The sequence below is a fragment of the Cucurbita pepo genome, chromosome 4 (assembly GCF_057944985.1).
Source record: "Cucurbita pepo subsp. pepo isolate OVF chromosome 4, ASM5794498v1, whole genome shotgun sequence".
Classification (NCBI taxonomy): Eukaryota; Viridiplantae; Streptophyta; class Magnoliopsida; order Cucurbitales; family Cucurbitaceae; genus Cucurbita; species Cucurbita pepo.
The window spans coordinates 7,147,239-7,163,285 of record NC_141801.1 but is presented as its reverse complement, the minus strand read 5'-3'; the positions used below and the strand labels follow the sequence as shown (position 1 = coordinate 7,163,285).

The 16,047-nt window shown below is 36.6% G+C and overlaps 1 protein-coding gene across 1 annotated transcript; it reads right to left on the bottom strand.

Annotated features, from left to right (window-relative positions):
- Positions 1-1,328: 1,328 nt before the first annotated feature.
- Positions 1,329-8,108, bottom strand: LOC111792851 (putative ubiquitin conjugation factor E4). The gene is made up of 16 exons (XM_023674452.2): positions 7,181-8,108; positions 6,884-7,088; positions 6,409-6,560; positions 6,005-6,299; positions 5,696-5,848; positions 4,756-4,959; positions 4,556-4,668; positions 4,344-4,458; positions 3,828-3,917; positions 3,528-3,731; positions 3,317-3,412; positions 3,026-3,148; positions 2,447-2,539; positions 2,085-2,249; positions 1,787-1,876; positions 1,329-1,700 (listed from the first exon to the last, which is right to left on the bottom strand). The coding sequence occupies exons 1-16, from the start codon at positions 8,020-8,022 to the stop codon at positions 1,518-1,520; spliced, it is 3,123 nt and encodes a 1,040-aa protein (XP_023530220.2). The 5' UTR covers positions 8,023-8,108; the 3' UTR covers positions 1,329-1,517.
- Between the last annotated feature and the right edge of the window lie 7,939 nt (positions 8,109-16,047).

Sequence of the window (16,047 nt, the reverse complement as noted above, 5' to 3'; positions counted from 1 at the left end):
AGAGTTGAACATGAGACAAATGAGGTGGTTGGAGTTAGTGAAGAACTATGATAATGCGATCCTCTGTCACCCAGGTAAAGTTAATGTTATGGCCGTTGCAGAATGAGATTCATATAGCTAGGATTGAGATCATGGTTAAGAGTGTCACTACACAACTAGCTTAGTTAATAGTCCAACTCACACTTTGAAAGTGTACCACCGATGCTCCGATATGTACCTTAGCAAGATCTAGCAATAATAGGAGATTGATAGGCCCGAGAGGTTTAAAGTCTAATCAAATGATGGTTTGTTGTAGCAAGATCCTTTACGTGTACCACAAGATGAAGATATTTTGAAGAAGATCATGACTCAAGTCCATGATATATCTTGTAGTTTCATCTGTGAAGTACGAAGATGTATCAAGAATTGAAAACTTGCTACTTGTAACCAGGAAAGGACATATGTAAGACAAATAAAAAAAACACAAAAGCCTACACTCGAGACCAAAGAGAAGGAAAGGAGATTGGGTCGAAGTCCAATCCATCTTCTCAACCTCAACAATGAGATAAGGCTCGGCCTCAGCAAGAGGTTAAGGTCATGTTCAACCTTCTAATAAGGCATGCACCATACTTCCCTAACTGATGGTATCGACGTTTGGTTCGATTCAGTTCACTTTTAACCTAATTCATATAGAAAACGTGAAATACTATAATGGTTTTTCATATAAGTTCAACCTAGGTACGGTAACCTATTTTTATACCTAAAAACTAGATACACCCAAATTTTTCTAGGTAACTTAAGCATCAAAGCTAGTGTGATGTTTAGCTTCTTCTTATGTTGACGACATTCTTCCCTCTTCATACAAATTGACTGTCGTTGTCCGACCGAGTACAAAGTAACAACCAAATTTATAATGGCTCCAATTACTTTGATGCTCATCTTTGTTGTTCGTAGATTCAAACTCATACTTATATCATCATTAGCAGTTCCAAGTCTTGAAACATTGACAGCTCCGACTTTGTACAAATAAATTCAAATGTTCAGCAGTAACAATGGACTAGGAGACACGTTTATAACATCGATATAGGTTGATAATATTGAAGCAATTTAACTATTAGAACGGTTCATTAGTATCGATGTATAGTACTACTCATTTCTTGATGTTAGAAAGCTAAGATGAACTATAATCAGTATTGCATCTATTTACATATATAGCTCTGCGCATATAACCTGTTGAGATCACCTTTGAACTTCATATTTAGTTGCTAAAGAAAATGTTGTTCATAATAAGTTTCAGAATTTGTTTATGTTCATTGTTAGAGAAACTCAACCTTACTAGCCAGCAGAAGAAGCCTGATAAGTTACAGATCTTTATTTTCAAATATTACAACCTATGAGGTCAGACAGCCTAGGCATTAAATACTGCCCAAACAAAATAATCTTAATTGTCTTTACATTGTATCAAATTTAAATATCTTCAGAAAATATTTCATTCCCAAACGAATAACATAACAACCTATTTAACTTACTTATCAATTTTAATCAATCAACATTTCTCCGCTTGTGGGTTGGATCGTCGCCTTGCTGCTCTGCATCGCAACCCCTCCGTCCGGTTGCCTCTTCAATTTTTTTGACATGATGAACTCTTTGATCCTTGCTTTCAGTTCTTCGTTTGGTATTAGCATGTCCGAAGTCAGATGAGACCGGTTGAACGGGTCGGTCTGCAAATCGTGTAGAGTTTAGCAGGGGAAATCGAACACTTTGTTCTGATAGATAAATGTACTTGGAAGGGAAAAGCAAATCTTACGCTATCGCTAAGGAGATGTCTTTGAATGACGGGTCTGTCGACCGTGATCCTTGAAGAAGGTAAGATCACAGGATCCTTCATTAAAGTATACTGCATAACCGGTTTAAGACACAAACATAATATCAGTTTGATCATTTGAAGCTTCAAATATGTCTGAGCAAAACCATTCCATTCTGAAGGCACAACTCAAAAACTTCTTATGCGCAGTGATCATGCATAATGAAATCAATAACTCAGCTACCTAAAGAGCAACTGAAACCCATCGATTTAAGCGTACTATAAGTGGAGCGAAACGTACTTGGATCGGGTCAAGGAATTCATCCGGTATATCTCCTAGAGTAGCCTCAGCATCCATGGCCTCTGAAGCTGCATCCTTTGCCTTGTTACCAAGAGCAATAAATTCCTGTATTATCCTACCATCTTCTCCAATTCGTCTAAGTACAACTGCTGCAGCATTGAACAACTGGAGAACGCTCCAAAATTCAGGCAGAGAAAGATGCCAAGAACATATCCTCAATGATAAAATGCATTTCTTTAACAAAAATAACTGTTGATAAATGCATTCGAGTTTTACTTATACTGGTAGTTTTTTTTTTTTTTTTTAGTTCGATGGAATTATCTTCTCGAGGGTCTTATCATAAGGTTAGATAAATAAATAACCTGCTCGTTATACGATCTTCCGTCCTTCGAAATGGCAGCTGGGAAAATATTCTCCTTATCACCTCTCGCCAGATGAACATATATGTGAACAATCTTTACAACCAAAAAAAAAAAATAACAGAAGTCAATATCTAACTAAAATGTGTTTCTAAGTCAGCTAAATACATAAGCTCCTAGCAGGGAAGCACATCACATCATTTCATTACAGCAGAGATAGCATAGAAAACAAAAGGGATCAAGAGAGTGAATATGGAGAATGTAGATGCATGACCTATATTCCCACTATGGTGAAACATTAGAATAGCCAATCTTAGCAGTGATAATAAATTCAATATTAATTGAATTACTTTTTCCCCACATGAAATAAATTAATCCAATCATGTGACTACTTCCACAAGTTACATACATAAGTTACTTTGTTTCCTAGAAAAAGAAAGTACATATACAAATTACAAGGCAGAACATTCAAATCTATTCAAGCTAATGTCACATTAGAAGATGGAATTATCTCTACCTATTATTAAAAAAAGAGAAAAAGTAGTCTATTATAGTAGAAATTAGAATCTAACTTGTACATACCTGCTTAAGCAACTCTTTTGGACGGAATTCGTACTTTTCAGGGTCTTTCAGACTAAGAGATCTTCGCTGAGGACCAACAAGTTGCAGGAGGAAATAATTAAGCATGCTGGCTACCCGTTCGACCTGTAAGTAAAAATTGGAATGGAAAGTTACCAAATGAGATAAAATTAAGCGGAAAATGTAACGAGATCGTATTGAAAGTATGCATTGTGATGAAAACAAAAGGTTTCTAGTTTCATTAGGGAAAAAAATGGAAAAAAGTAATCTTTGTGCACAACAGTGGGAGAGTACCATCTCTGGAAGTAGGAAAGGAGCTGTGATTTGCTCTGTTGTAAATGCGAGCATACTCACATCCTCATTTGCTAATTTCATGTCAATCCGGATGATCTGAGAATATCAAATAATGTCAGATTAACCATATACTCAAAACTCAAGATCAATATCAAGGCTTTGAGAGTGATTAACAACAGTTCATGATTCATAGTAGGGTTATCAAACCAACATTTTCTTGGGAGTGAAATAGCCTAGTTCTCTCCTGCCTCTCTTGAGCAGATCGTTGCTCCCATTCTGCAGTATTTGACATTTCAGCTTCAAGCTCTTTAAGTTCGAGAATCTTATTAAGGCTTTCATCAAGAAGATATATGCTATCATTGATTAGGAAGTTCAAGAAATTCAAGTAAACACCCTTCTCCTCTTCCTTGGCAATCTGGAATGGTAATTAAGAGAAATAACATGTAAAAGATAAAGCCATAATCCCGGTCAACAAAAAAAATCACATGGATGAATGGGAATAAAATTTTACCATTCTCCAAGCATTACGATGACTAGGAACCTGCCAAAGGTATTCGAGAAGTTCGGCAATATTATGACGGATGTTGAACTTGTCATAAAACTGCACCAGAGTAAAGAAGACCAGTCAATAACTGCCATTGGGAGTTGCCATCTCTTCAAAATTGGAACAGGGGTAACAATGACTCAAAATGTCATTTGAGAGGACAAAAATAGATATCATCGCCTTAAAATAACATGCAACATGTTTCTTAGACTAATTATAAGATCATATACAAGAGGGGGACAGTTAATTTCTGCCCTATCCGAATGTCTTTTGTTTTTGTTTTCTCATCATCTCCATTCTGATATCCTGTAGGATCCGCTTTGAACTTAATAAAAGCATAAATCATCAAAGCATCCATAGAATAGTTATTGCAATGTTAGTGGGTATACTAAAACACATGAAAAAAGGAGCTGAACTCTCTCCATATATCAAATAATCGTCTACGCTTCCTATATTTAAGCTAGAACTTCAACCATGCTGTACCTGTGTATGTGAACCAGTGAACTCAATGTCCACATAAAGCTTTAAGAGATTCCTAACAAGATACTCGAGTGATAGTTGGTGGCCTTCAAATAATGTTGCTGTTACAGATGAACCACTGCATGAAAACAAGGACCAAAGGCTTTTAACTTCAGAATCAGTAATGGAAAAAATATCAAATGATCAATCTGTACATATCAAATATAAAAAATCACCTTCTACGAGGAATCCAGCAGTTGAGAACTTCAACCATCTTTGCTCTTAAGTAAGGATTTCTAATATATTCCGGACTTGCCATAAACATAATGATGAAGTTCATAAAATCATCCTGTCAAAACAAGATATAAAAAATGTTCATACAACATCATTGGCATTTAAATATGTAAAAGAATTGATTAGGGTCGGTTAGAGCTACCAAATTGATACCGTCCAAAGCTTTTGGAATTCGGGAAGCAAATATAAGCAATTCCATTGCATCTTCCACAAAATGCTCTGGCATGGATGCAAATTCCATCGGGCAACTTGATGGAAGAGGCATTTTAAATCCACCAATCAAACCAACTAACCATACGACCATTAATCGATAGAAAGTAAGAGCTTGCTGGATTAGACTCCCGTCCTATAAGGAGAACAAAAATAACCATCAGTTTATGTAACAGTTAGCTGAAAACATATGGTTCAATTGATGTAGCCAAAAATCAACCACAATGAAGTTCATGAAGGATAAAATCACCATTCTTATGTGAAAATGAAGGATAAAACCATAGCTCTTGAGTTTCTAATTCTAATCAAGATCAAGGGTGATCTCAACTGGCATCAAAAGTTTTACAGCACGAATAAAGATCACATCTTTTGGTGTCAATACTATCTTCAAAATTACAATAAAGACAGTGGAGGGCATTGCAGATACGTACATACAATGAGAGCCTCCAGTAGATAGGGAAGGTTAAAGGATATGGATCAAATACATGAAGAATGTGATAAAACCTCCTATTAAACGTGTATATTGGAGGAGCATGAGGAAGGGGAGTGGGGAATTATGTGCCGTAGATAGTTACTTCTTACATCATCAGTTCAATTCACTAATGGCAATCATACTCGTTAGATCAAAAACAATTATAGATGAAGATCTCAAAAACTAAAAAATCATAAATCATAAAAAATGGTATACATTGCCCAGCCAAGTTTTTGTTTTTTTAGACAATTAATGACTAGTTATGAGACTTCTTGTAATTGGATGAGATTATTTTTTGGGGGGATATTGGTTTCTATAATCTTTTTTTTTTAATATATATAAGAAATGAATAATTTATTGACATGAAGCGAATCATAAAAAGGGTGAGGCAGAAATATACCCTCAGTATTTGAGCTTCAAAACAAAGCTTTTCCTGTGAGTACAACTCTATTTCCTTCTCAAGGCGAGCTACATCCATTTCAAGCTGTGGAGCAGGCCCTTGTCCTTGCATGGCTTTGAGTGTGGCCAATGTATCTTCACACCTAGATATATCCTGAACAAAATTTTACTTAATTTCAAAAGGTCCAGAAAACAGGATTAATGAAAGCAATGTATAGAATTAACATAAATTCTAAACCAAAAAAACCATAAAACTATATGGGGCATTTCGTTTCTTTTATCCACAAACAAACACATAATTTATAGTTACCTGTACTAAATGCTTGAAGTCCGAAAATGCTTTTAACAAGCCCAAATTCAGCACCCTTGCAGTCATAAAGAAGCACTCACATATGAAAGGGTACCTAGTCTTCTCACTATTCGATCTTGCCTTTGTAGTAGAAGATTCAATTGTAGCATTACTGCCAGAACTAGAAGCTTCTTGGGATTGCAGCAAGCGACTTTCACTGTCACTGAACTGCCCGGAGTTATCAGTTTTCAACTGAGTACCATTATTAATCCAGTCTGTAACTTCTTCAGACGATGCATGTAGAGCAGTTAATCCTCTGACAATTACGTGACCACGTTTAGGAACAGTTTTAATAGGTCAATAATCAACAAGTACTCAAGAAAATTATCAGCAACAAGAACAGCAAGCAAACAAAATCTTCTCACCTTAACTCCAAGCGGTTACCATAACATACATATTTCGGATCAATTTTATCCCTTTTGGTCAAGTTTGCATCTAGAAATGGCTCACAAAGACGTAGCATGATGGCACTGAGATTAACAAACATGCCTGAACTTGCACAGGAGAGAGGATCAACCTACAATAAGAAAGTACATAACATAGTTGTTAAAGTGGAAAAAAGCAACTCGACCGATAGGGAGAGGAACTTCTAACTATGATGAATGCGCCACTAACTATGGATATGATGCCGGAAATAGACCGATTTTATATCACCCCTTCAATTTGAATTAGCAAAGGATATAACATTCATCAACGTTTCTCTACAGTTACCAAAATAAACGACCTTCGAAATTGAAACTGAATCAGTGTTTTGAAATCAAAATATTGAAAATGGATAAAAGCTGATAACAATCAAACACATGCTGTACAATTGACACCACTAGAATCATATGCAAGTACCTGTATATGAGCCCTTGATGAGTTTCTATTTATCACCTCTGCAAGATACTCAAGAACATTTTCACGTGTCTCTGTGTTCTTAAGAAGAGAGAGAAGAACTTCCGCAAGACCATCATATAAGTTATTCATGACTGTTTTAATTGTAGTGAATGAAGAGAGTAAATCAGATGGTCTACGAGTTGATGCTTCTGAAAAGCATTGCTGCCTGAAGTTCCAACAAGACATTCACCAGTCAGAACAAAACCACAGTGTACATAGGAAATAACAAAACCTCAAAACACATTAATTAACACTCACCCAACATCAGGTTGGCTCTTAAAAATGGCATGGTCGGGCAGAGCACTGACATGGAAGAAAGGCCCCAAAATACTTGTCCTCTCAATGACACGGCCATTGGAATATTTACCAGGGGGAATCCACCATGGGTGATTAACCAAAGATTTAGCCCCAATGGGAAAACTAACAAGAAACCTAAGTGCCCTTAAGGGCTGCTGGAAGTTCCCAAGAGCCGAAACTTTAAGGACGGTACCCCTCAAATCCTCGTACAACCCCCTCAATATGGGGTCTAATGTATCAAAATCCGAATCCCGGAAAAACTCCTCCATGAAACCCGGAGGGCACTGATAGGCTCCACCAACACTGGTACTAGCCCCAAATCCATCCATGGAGCTACCAACTTCAGAGAAAATCAAAGGAAGCAAAGGCGAAGTAGTGGAGTTAGTACCCAAATCCCCACCCGAAAACAATTCAGGATTCCCCAAATGAATCCTACAATAGGAAACCGTCAACTTCTTGGCTTGTTTGAGCGCCATCTCAATCTCAGACCGTAAATTCCTATCCTTCATGGAGGCAATTTTCTTAGTCTCGTCGTGAGCCCGACGGTAGCAGCCGATTAGGTACTGAAAAATAGGTTCGGCAGAGGGGAAATTACCGGATAAACGATCAATTATGATACGCTCCATTACATCCCTCGAAATCCTCAATTCCTTGCCTTCGCTAAGGAGCTCGGCGGCGGTTTGCTCGAGATAGACGGTGCGAGAATCGGAATCGGAAGGAGGGGTGAGAGAGACAAGGAAAACTTTACGAAGGATAATGTCTTCCACCTCCTCAGGAGACCTTTGGGATTTGGAGGTCGCCATTAGAGTCGAAAATTGGGAAGAAGAAGAAGGAGAAGAAGGCGATCAAAGGACTCAACTTTGTAGGCACAAAGGGTATGAGTATATATTTTGCCTAAGGACCAAGAAACGATGATCCCTCTTTCAAATCTCACAGATTAATCTCACTTCCCATTAATCTATTATCAATATCTTTCTCTTTTTTTTCCTTTTTTATTTTATTTCCTTTATTAGAACTAACTATTTAATTTTCCTTTTACTTTTCACCTTTTTACTCCTTTTACCTTTTTATTGGTAAGACTCGAAATAGAGTTACAATCCAACTCAATCTTATTTTAACATTATTATGAAAATTAAAAACACGACTTTTAAATATTTGATATTTGAATTTTTTAAAATTTTAATTATTAATATTACGTGTATTATAGAAATCTTAAATTTAGGGTTTTAAATGGATTTCCCCAACTAAAATTAAGATAATATAAAATTTAAAATATTTTTTAAATTTGATGAAAATTTTTAATTCGGTAATCCATGTAAATGACGTGGAATTTGTCATTTTATTTTACCAAAAAAAAAAAAAACAATTTTTTTATCCTTGAATTTTCACAGAAGTGGAAGTGTCTCGCCTTCTAGTTAATTTAGTCGTGGTAATTTTAATTATGTAATAATTTTACTTTTAAATATATTAATTTAATTTTTATATTTTTTAAATTTTCTAATAATATAGCCTCTATTAAAAAAATTATTATTGAGATTTAATAAGATTTTTTATTTATGTAAATTGATAAAACCAAATGCATTTATAAATTACAAATACTATGAATCAATAATTAATTTTGATTAAGTTTTCACACTATGAACTTAAACGTTACGAATTTTAAGGATAAGGAGGAACATATTAGCAACGAATAAGATATTGATGCGTTAAATAAATGTTAAAGGTGGAGATAGTTCAATGTGTTAGGTGTCACGATCGTACTTCTTCAACTGTGTCGTCGTGATATTGACACGTTCATGACAGGTTTTAAGGGGGAATTTAAGCCCCATTCACATTTTTCACCCAATTTTGTGACTTCTTTGGACCTTTGGTGAGGTTTGTCTTTGCCAACCCAACACAACTTATGCATAATTTAAACTTGTTTAGCCACACAGGCCGTTCGTGCCTATATATTCAATCATCTGCAGCTCTAGCCGACTAACTTCTACCATAGACTAAGTCATTCGGATTGACCTTGCTGGTACTCTAGGCCAAGGTCTCTCGTAAGCAACGTCGCATCTTCTCATCATCTCGGTTTCCAACAACACGACTCATGCATCGTGATGTCATCCCATGTCTCGAGATAACTCGACCATATTGACTTGCTCAGACACATCCATTGGAAACTGACCCATGTGTTGATCATCTCATCGAGACATCCCCGACATCCATCCCTCTGGGTTTCTCATCGAGCATTGAACTCTCTCGTGTTCATGCTAAATCATTTACGACATCTGTTCCAAATAGCGAATGCATAATCTAACCTCCGACACATGGGCTGGAGAGCAATACCGGCACACTTGTGTTGTCCGATATTAGGAAAATGTCTGAGATGCTCGTCCCATGATGCTCGCTCATGTTGTGACGCACGTATGCGCCACAAGGTAGCTTGCTTAGGCCATAACTGGCTCATGAGTTATGGAGAGCTAACACCATGTCTCCCCCTATATTACATTTTTAAGGCATTTCCAATTCTTTTTTAGTCGACGTCATTTTGGCGAGCCGACATACGACCCTATGTATCGTCCATCGAGTATCTGATTGACACCAATTATGGTGAGCTTTCATCTTTCATATAGACGTATTTAACTCCAAAAATCTATGATGAAACTCATTTCGAGACATCGAATTCTTAGGTTATGGCCTGGGGCCCTACCTAGTCCTCTTCGAGCTTATTTTCGACACTCGTGTCGCCTCGTTCTCTCGAACCTTGCATATGTCTTGCCTTAGCTTGAATACACACTCTTGGTTTGTTGGATGATAATTCTCCCTAGTCGCATCATGGTGTCACAATCGCAGTTTTCTTGGCAGCAAAGTGATTGTGCGACACTCACTCCTAAGACTGAGTGAGTCAAGCCAATTTGGATTCGCGTCGCCTACAGCCGGGCAACGTATGCTCAAGTCTCTGACCCTGTTTGAGAAAAATGTTTTTGAAAATGGGGGCAAAGAGATTTTCGAAAGAAAGTTCAAAGCAAGATTGGAATAAGATTTTGAAAGCAATGTTATAGGTTACAAGCAAGAGAGCCAACACAACGGTTTAAATAGCATATAACTCTGGGTAGGAAGAACTGACAATTAGTCGCATCCCTCTATAATACATTTTTAGGCGATTTAGGTTTGGCAGGCCTAGACGTGATTTAGCCGAACAATCGTACAAAATTTGGGTAGGAAAAGTTGACTAGTCAAATCCCCCTATAGTACATTTTGAGGCGATTCAGGTCAGGCAAGCCTTGATATGATTTCGCCAAACAGTAATATAATAGAAAATACAATAGTAAGGCAATACAACATGAAATCAAATAAAGGATTTAGTTTGACATCGGCATGCGGCTATGGGTAACACGCCCTGGATGAGCATGACCATGACATCCTCCCCCACCTAATTGGTTAACGTCCACGTCAACTAGCTATTTTTTAACTCAGTGATGTGGATTGCGTCGGAGTCCAGGTCTTCGGCACGTTACCAACTTGTTTCTACTAAGCTAGAAAAAGAAAATACATGATTAGAATTCAAGATGCGCAATTCAGACAAATAAACTTTATAAGATATATAAAATTATGAAAATTCTCCTAAAACGAGATTTTGAGATGAATGTTGTTTCTAATGCTTTCCGTTGTGTTAAAAAAGAAGATGAACTATTGTGATGCGTACTCCAGGTGATTGATGGATGTTATCTCCATATTGAGTTTACAAGAATGTTTAGATTATGAAAATCATGCTCTAGGTGATCAATAAGATAATCTACCTAACCAAGTTAAGATTAGGGCACTAAAGTTAGAGCGACTTTGCATTGACCTAGGTCAATACGTTTCCAATAGACCAGGCACCCTAAGATTGTGAGTGACGGTCAGAGGTTTAGACCTGTGTGAATATAATACCCTGTTAGAAAAAAAAATCGAGAACTTGGAATTGAGAAGGTTGGGGAGGCGATTTAAGAGGTGTGGGAACTCGCAAGATTTTTGGATTAAGTCGCCAGAGAACTTTGAGTGTAATATATGTTCGTTGGAGAGTAAGCAGTGTAAATCCATTGGAATTCAGCGCAAGTTAGGACGTGATTCAAAGGAGGACCCAGAGGTTGGAGAGGAAGAAATCGAGAGCGTCGGTCACGGTAACGTTTTGGAGTTTCTCCAAAAACTTCCTTAACTCATATCTCTCTTGAAACACGACCAAATATCATAATTCTTATCCCTATAGGTTCTATTTGACAAGATCTATAAGATTTGTGAAGAGGTCAAACATAAACGAGGTTAGTATTGACACGGTTTGGTTGAGAAAGAAGAAGCTCAGAGAAAAGGGTGATGTCACCGCAATAGTCAAAGGTCAATTTTTTTCGGTTGTTTTCACCAATTTTATTATCTTGATTTAATTTATGGTATATTTGAGGAATTTGACGAAATTTAGAATTTTTTGAAGACGCGAACCCGAACAAAAAATGTCATGCATTCGAAGTAAATGACATCTCGAAACTTCTGATTTAGCTATGTTCGTAGTATGTATAAAAGCATGATATAAGAATATGTAAGAAATGTGAGCTTAAATTGAGTTAATTGATGTACGAAAAAGCATGTTAAACTACATTTTCAAAGAACATCTATTGGACTATGAATGAAACTGAAAGCATACCTTTAGTAAGATAAATAACATGTTATAGGAACACATATTATCCAGATTTGAGCATGAAAGGAGTTGATGTACTGTATGTAAGAGCATGTTAAATATTATGATGCATGTTTTTTTTGAGAAAAGGCACGAGTTGAGCTTCGATTAGATCGAAATTGAAACCATGACTAGGTATCCATGTGTTAGGTCGTCTTTTATATATGTATGCGATTTTAAGACATTTAGAGGTTCACCAACTAGTCTTTAATCGTAATCCTAACTCGATTGCCAAGGGTCCAGATAACTATACAACTGGCTTATGATGATATATGATTTGTACTCTATGGGGATTACTAGGAAGCTTGCCAGTTAGCTTTCTTTTAGTGAACCTATCACGAGCGGCAGGGATCTACCTTAGAGTTGGTCAAACTTGAGAATTGCGATTATTGTTCATGCATTAGAGTTTAGCAGTTATATGGTGACGATTAAGGGTTCGCCAACTAGCCCTTAATCATAAATTTGACTCGATTGTCAGAGGTCCGGACAATTATAGAACTGAATGATGATATTGATGTATGATTTGTACTTTGCGGGGATTATTAGGAAGTTTGCAAGTTAGCTTTCCTTTAGTGAACCTGTCACGAGCAGCATGGGTTCACAATTGTACCTTAGAGTTGGTTGAGCTTTAGCATGCACAAACCCTATGAGACTAATACCAAGGTCGCACCTCGAGGACCTAGAGCTATGATGATGAAAGAGACTAGCATAAACAACTAACTAGGAGTCCCAGAGAACTTAAGAATATTTCGAGGATTGGAGGTCTAAATAGGACCAAAAGCCAAGAAAATAGAATGAGTAAACTTATGATGTAGCCTAGGAAGAACATGTACTTGGGAACGAACCCTCAAATGAGAATAAAACACGAAAAGAATAAACTAAGATCAATAAAACTTAATAACGAACTATGAATTACAGACAAGTTGCTTATCGAGTATATTTTACATATTCAACCCTGCTAAGTTTCATGTAGCGGTCGAGACGGAGGTGCATGTGGGCTAGCTTTAGGGAGTCTCATCACATCTGTGTCTAGATTTCCTTTTGTACTTATTTTTAAATCTTGTATTTCATGTATTTTAAACACATTGATCTTGTAGTAATTGAATTTCAAAGTGCATGCACATGTTTAAGTGTTTTAAATTCTATACATTTTATTAATTTTCACGTCAATGAGTAACGGTTCGTGCTCGACTTCCTCTAAAAGTGGGTCTTTATAGTACAGCTAGAGAATGAATTAGCTCAATGAGTTAATAGTTAACGTCCTGTAGTGAGAGACAAAATTTAAACCACAAATACCCTCCTTAATAATCTAATAGACTTCCATGGCATATAAGGATGACCAACGTAGCTCTCCAGACTATTTAGCATTATGATTAGTATCAATAAAGTCTCCACTACCCTTTCTACTTCGGTACCTATACTGTCGAGTTAGGTATAGACTGGTTAGGGTAGTGTGTCAAGACGACTAGGTGCCTTAACCTTTTAAAAATGACTAGGGATCTCCTCAATAGAGCCTTTGTGCTATAAATTTGTTCTTAAGAGGGGAGCGTGAGATCACGTAGGTTAACTCAGTAGCTACCCAGCACACGAGGAGTCACACCCCCCAAACCTAGGTGACTTTATGGACTTTATGGTCCCATTAAAACTTTATGAGGTAGCTCCTCGACCCAGGACGTCGGTTATGCACTATGTTGGCAAAACAAGCTATCTAAGTCAAAGAACAGAAAGGTTGGACCACCTATACAGACCCTTATGGGTAAGTTTCAGACCAAAGAACAACTTGGTACTACGATACCTCATCAGTTGCTCAAATAGCAATAGAGATTAAACTTGAACTACTTAGAGACTAGAGAAAATTGTGTGGTTACCTACTAGGTTGAAGATGTGATGAGAACCTACAAGTAGGTTATTTAGTATTTTTTATACTCACCATTTTTCTATATTTTCTTTTTAGGTAAACCAAACTAGTCGAGGTTGAGAGTGCTCGGGAACTGCACTGTCACAAAGGGGTGTCAATCTAGAGTAACGGTTCTATCAGTTTACTTTCGGTTATCATTTGTATTCATTTTATATCTCGCTCTCGTTCTTCATTTGTAAATAACTAGAACATCATCTGTTTTTTTATTTTGGATTCTGACCATGGTGTTCTAAAACTTCCATTCACATGATTTTATCTTATTTTCATTTATTTAATGTTGTCTTGTTTTTTTAGTCACGGTTTGAGATTTAAATTTTCAAAAATTGGGTTGCGACACGTCAACTTGAGGGATCTACATCGCGAGACGATCTTTGAGCATCAACTTAGAGGAACTATGTAACGACCGTAAAAAAAAATAGTAATAGTAATAAATAAAATATGAATAAAGCAATTTTTAGAGAGAACTCTTTGAACTTGATTTGAAAGTGGGCTATTCAATGATTTGCCCCACTCCACTACTTCTTCCCTTCGATTCTATACTTTTCTTCAAGAATTATAGGAACGTTCTTAATATGGTAGAATACCTCCGTGTATGTTGTTACAAACTTCAAGAGACAAGTCAAGTCAATCTCGGAAATAGGATAGAACATTGGCTAAGGTCAACCAAGTAAGTGACCTTACTGACGGTTTGGTTAAAATTTGATGTTGTGTGATGACACGTGCTCCATAGATTCTGCGTGTCATATACTGGACGTGGGTGAAATATATGAAATGATATGATTGTGATATGATATGTGAATGATATGATAACTTTTATGATACAATGCGTTTGATGATCTATTTGAGATATGATATGAGAAGGATAAGATATATTTTATGAAACGATATGACTATGATATGTTAAGATATACTTTATGATATGAGATGTGGATCGTACAAGATGTGAATGATATGATATATGTTATGATATGATGTGTCTTTTGATATAATCGAGGTATGATACGTGAAGATAAGATATATGTTATGAGTGATATGATTATGATACGTTATGTAAATGTTATGACGTATGTTATGATATGCTATGTAAATGATATGATATAGGTGTTATGATACGATGCTTTTGACGATATATTTAAGATGTGATATGTGAATGATATGATATGTTATGATATGATACGTTTGATGATACGACGCATACGGTGATATGCTTTATGACATGATACGTGTGTGGTATGACATGATATGATATGTGTGACATGTTAAGATATATGGTATGAATGACATGCAATAAGACGTTTTTGACATGAGATACAACCCCAATACACTCATGGAAGATATGATAAAAATGTTATGATATCGGGGTTGTAGTACATGATAATAAAAATAGAAAAATATTGGGACCTCATGCATTATTGTGTGTTCATGCATCATGAGATACCTCCTTCTTTTTTTACGATAGTACGAACGCGTACACTACGAGGCAGGAAAACGATCATTATGTTCACCATAATGCTGCCATGATGGTCGCTATTCCTAATGGGTGTCTGACATCAACAACTACCAGAGAATGCTCTCTCAACCAGAAAGGGGCCATGGAGGTGTGCGAGCTGACTGGTGGGTCCATGCTCGCACATGTGGACTGTGTAGAAAATTAAGTACACATCCAATTGCCCGCTTAGGATAGCCGTCGTAGGAAAATAGAACCCAATAGTGGGGTCAGTTACTGAGTATTTTTTAAAATACTCAACCCACATGCTACTTTTATTTCAGGTAAAGGCAAGACATTCGTGTAGGTTGACGAATGCATCGCAACTCGAGATCATGACACATGCATAGAATATTTGTATTTATTTTCTTAGACTTGGGCTAGAACATGATGTTTTAAGCTTAAAGGTTCATTTATTTCACTTGTTGTGTCGTTTTAAAGATGTTTTCGAACACGTAAGTCCACGACAGTGTTTTAAGATAAATTTAAACGCTAATTTCCGCAAAAAAAAAAAAAAAAAAAAAAAGTTATGATAATGGTAGCGACTCTTGGTAAGTAGAAATCTAGGTTCGTTACAAACCGACCATTGGAGGACGATTGACGCGTTGTGAGCTGCTAGCCTATTGAGGATGTGAATTTAAGTCATATTAAAAAAGATCTTATAGAGATTCGAGATTCGAGATTCGCTAGAACACGTGGAAGATTCACTAGAATATAAATAAATAATG

What these genes read in the sequence shown, in the direction of transcription:
- LOC111792851 (XM_023674452.2), bottom strand. Translation starts at nt 8,022, where the DNA reads ATGGCGACCTCCAAATCCCAAAGGTCTCCTGAGGAGGTGGAAGACATT. An exon ending in TGCTGGATTCCTCGTAGAAG is followed by an intron (nt 4,459 to 4,555) that starts GTGATTTTTTAT and finishes GTTTTCATGCAG; the next exon opens with TGGTTCATCTGTAACAGCAA. An exon ending in CAAAAGAGTTGCTTAAGCAG is followed by an intron (nt 2,540 to 3,025) that starts GTATGTACAAGT and finishes TTGGTTGTAAAG; the next exon opens with ATTGTTCACATATATGTTCA.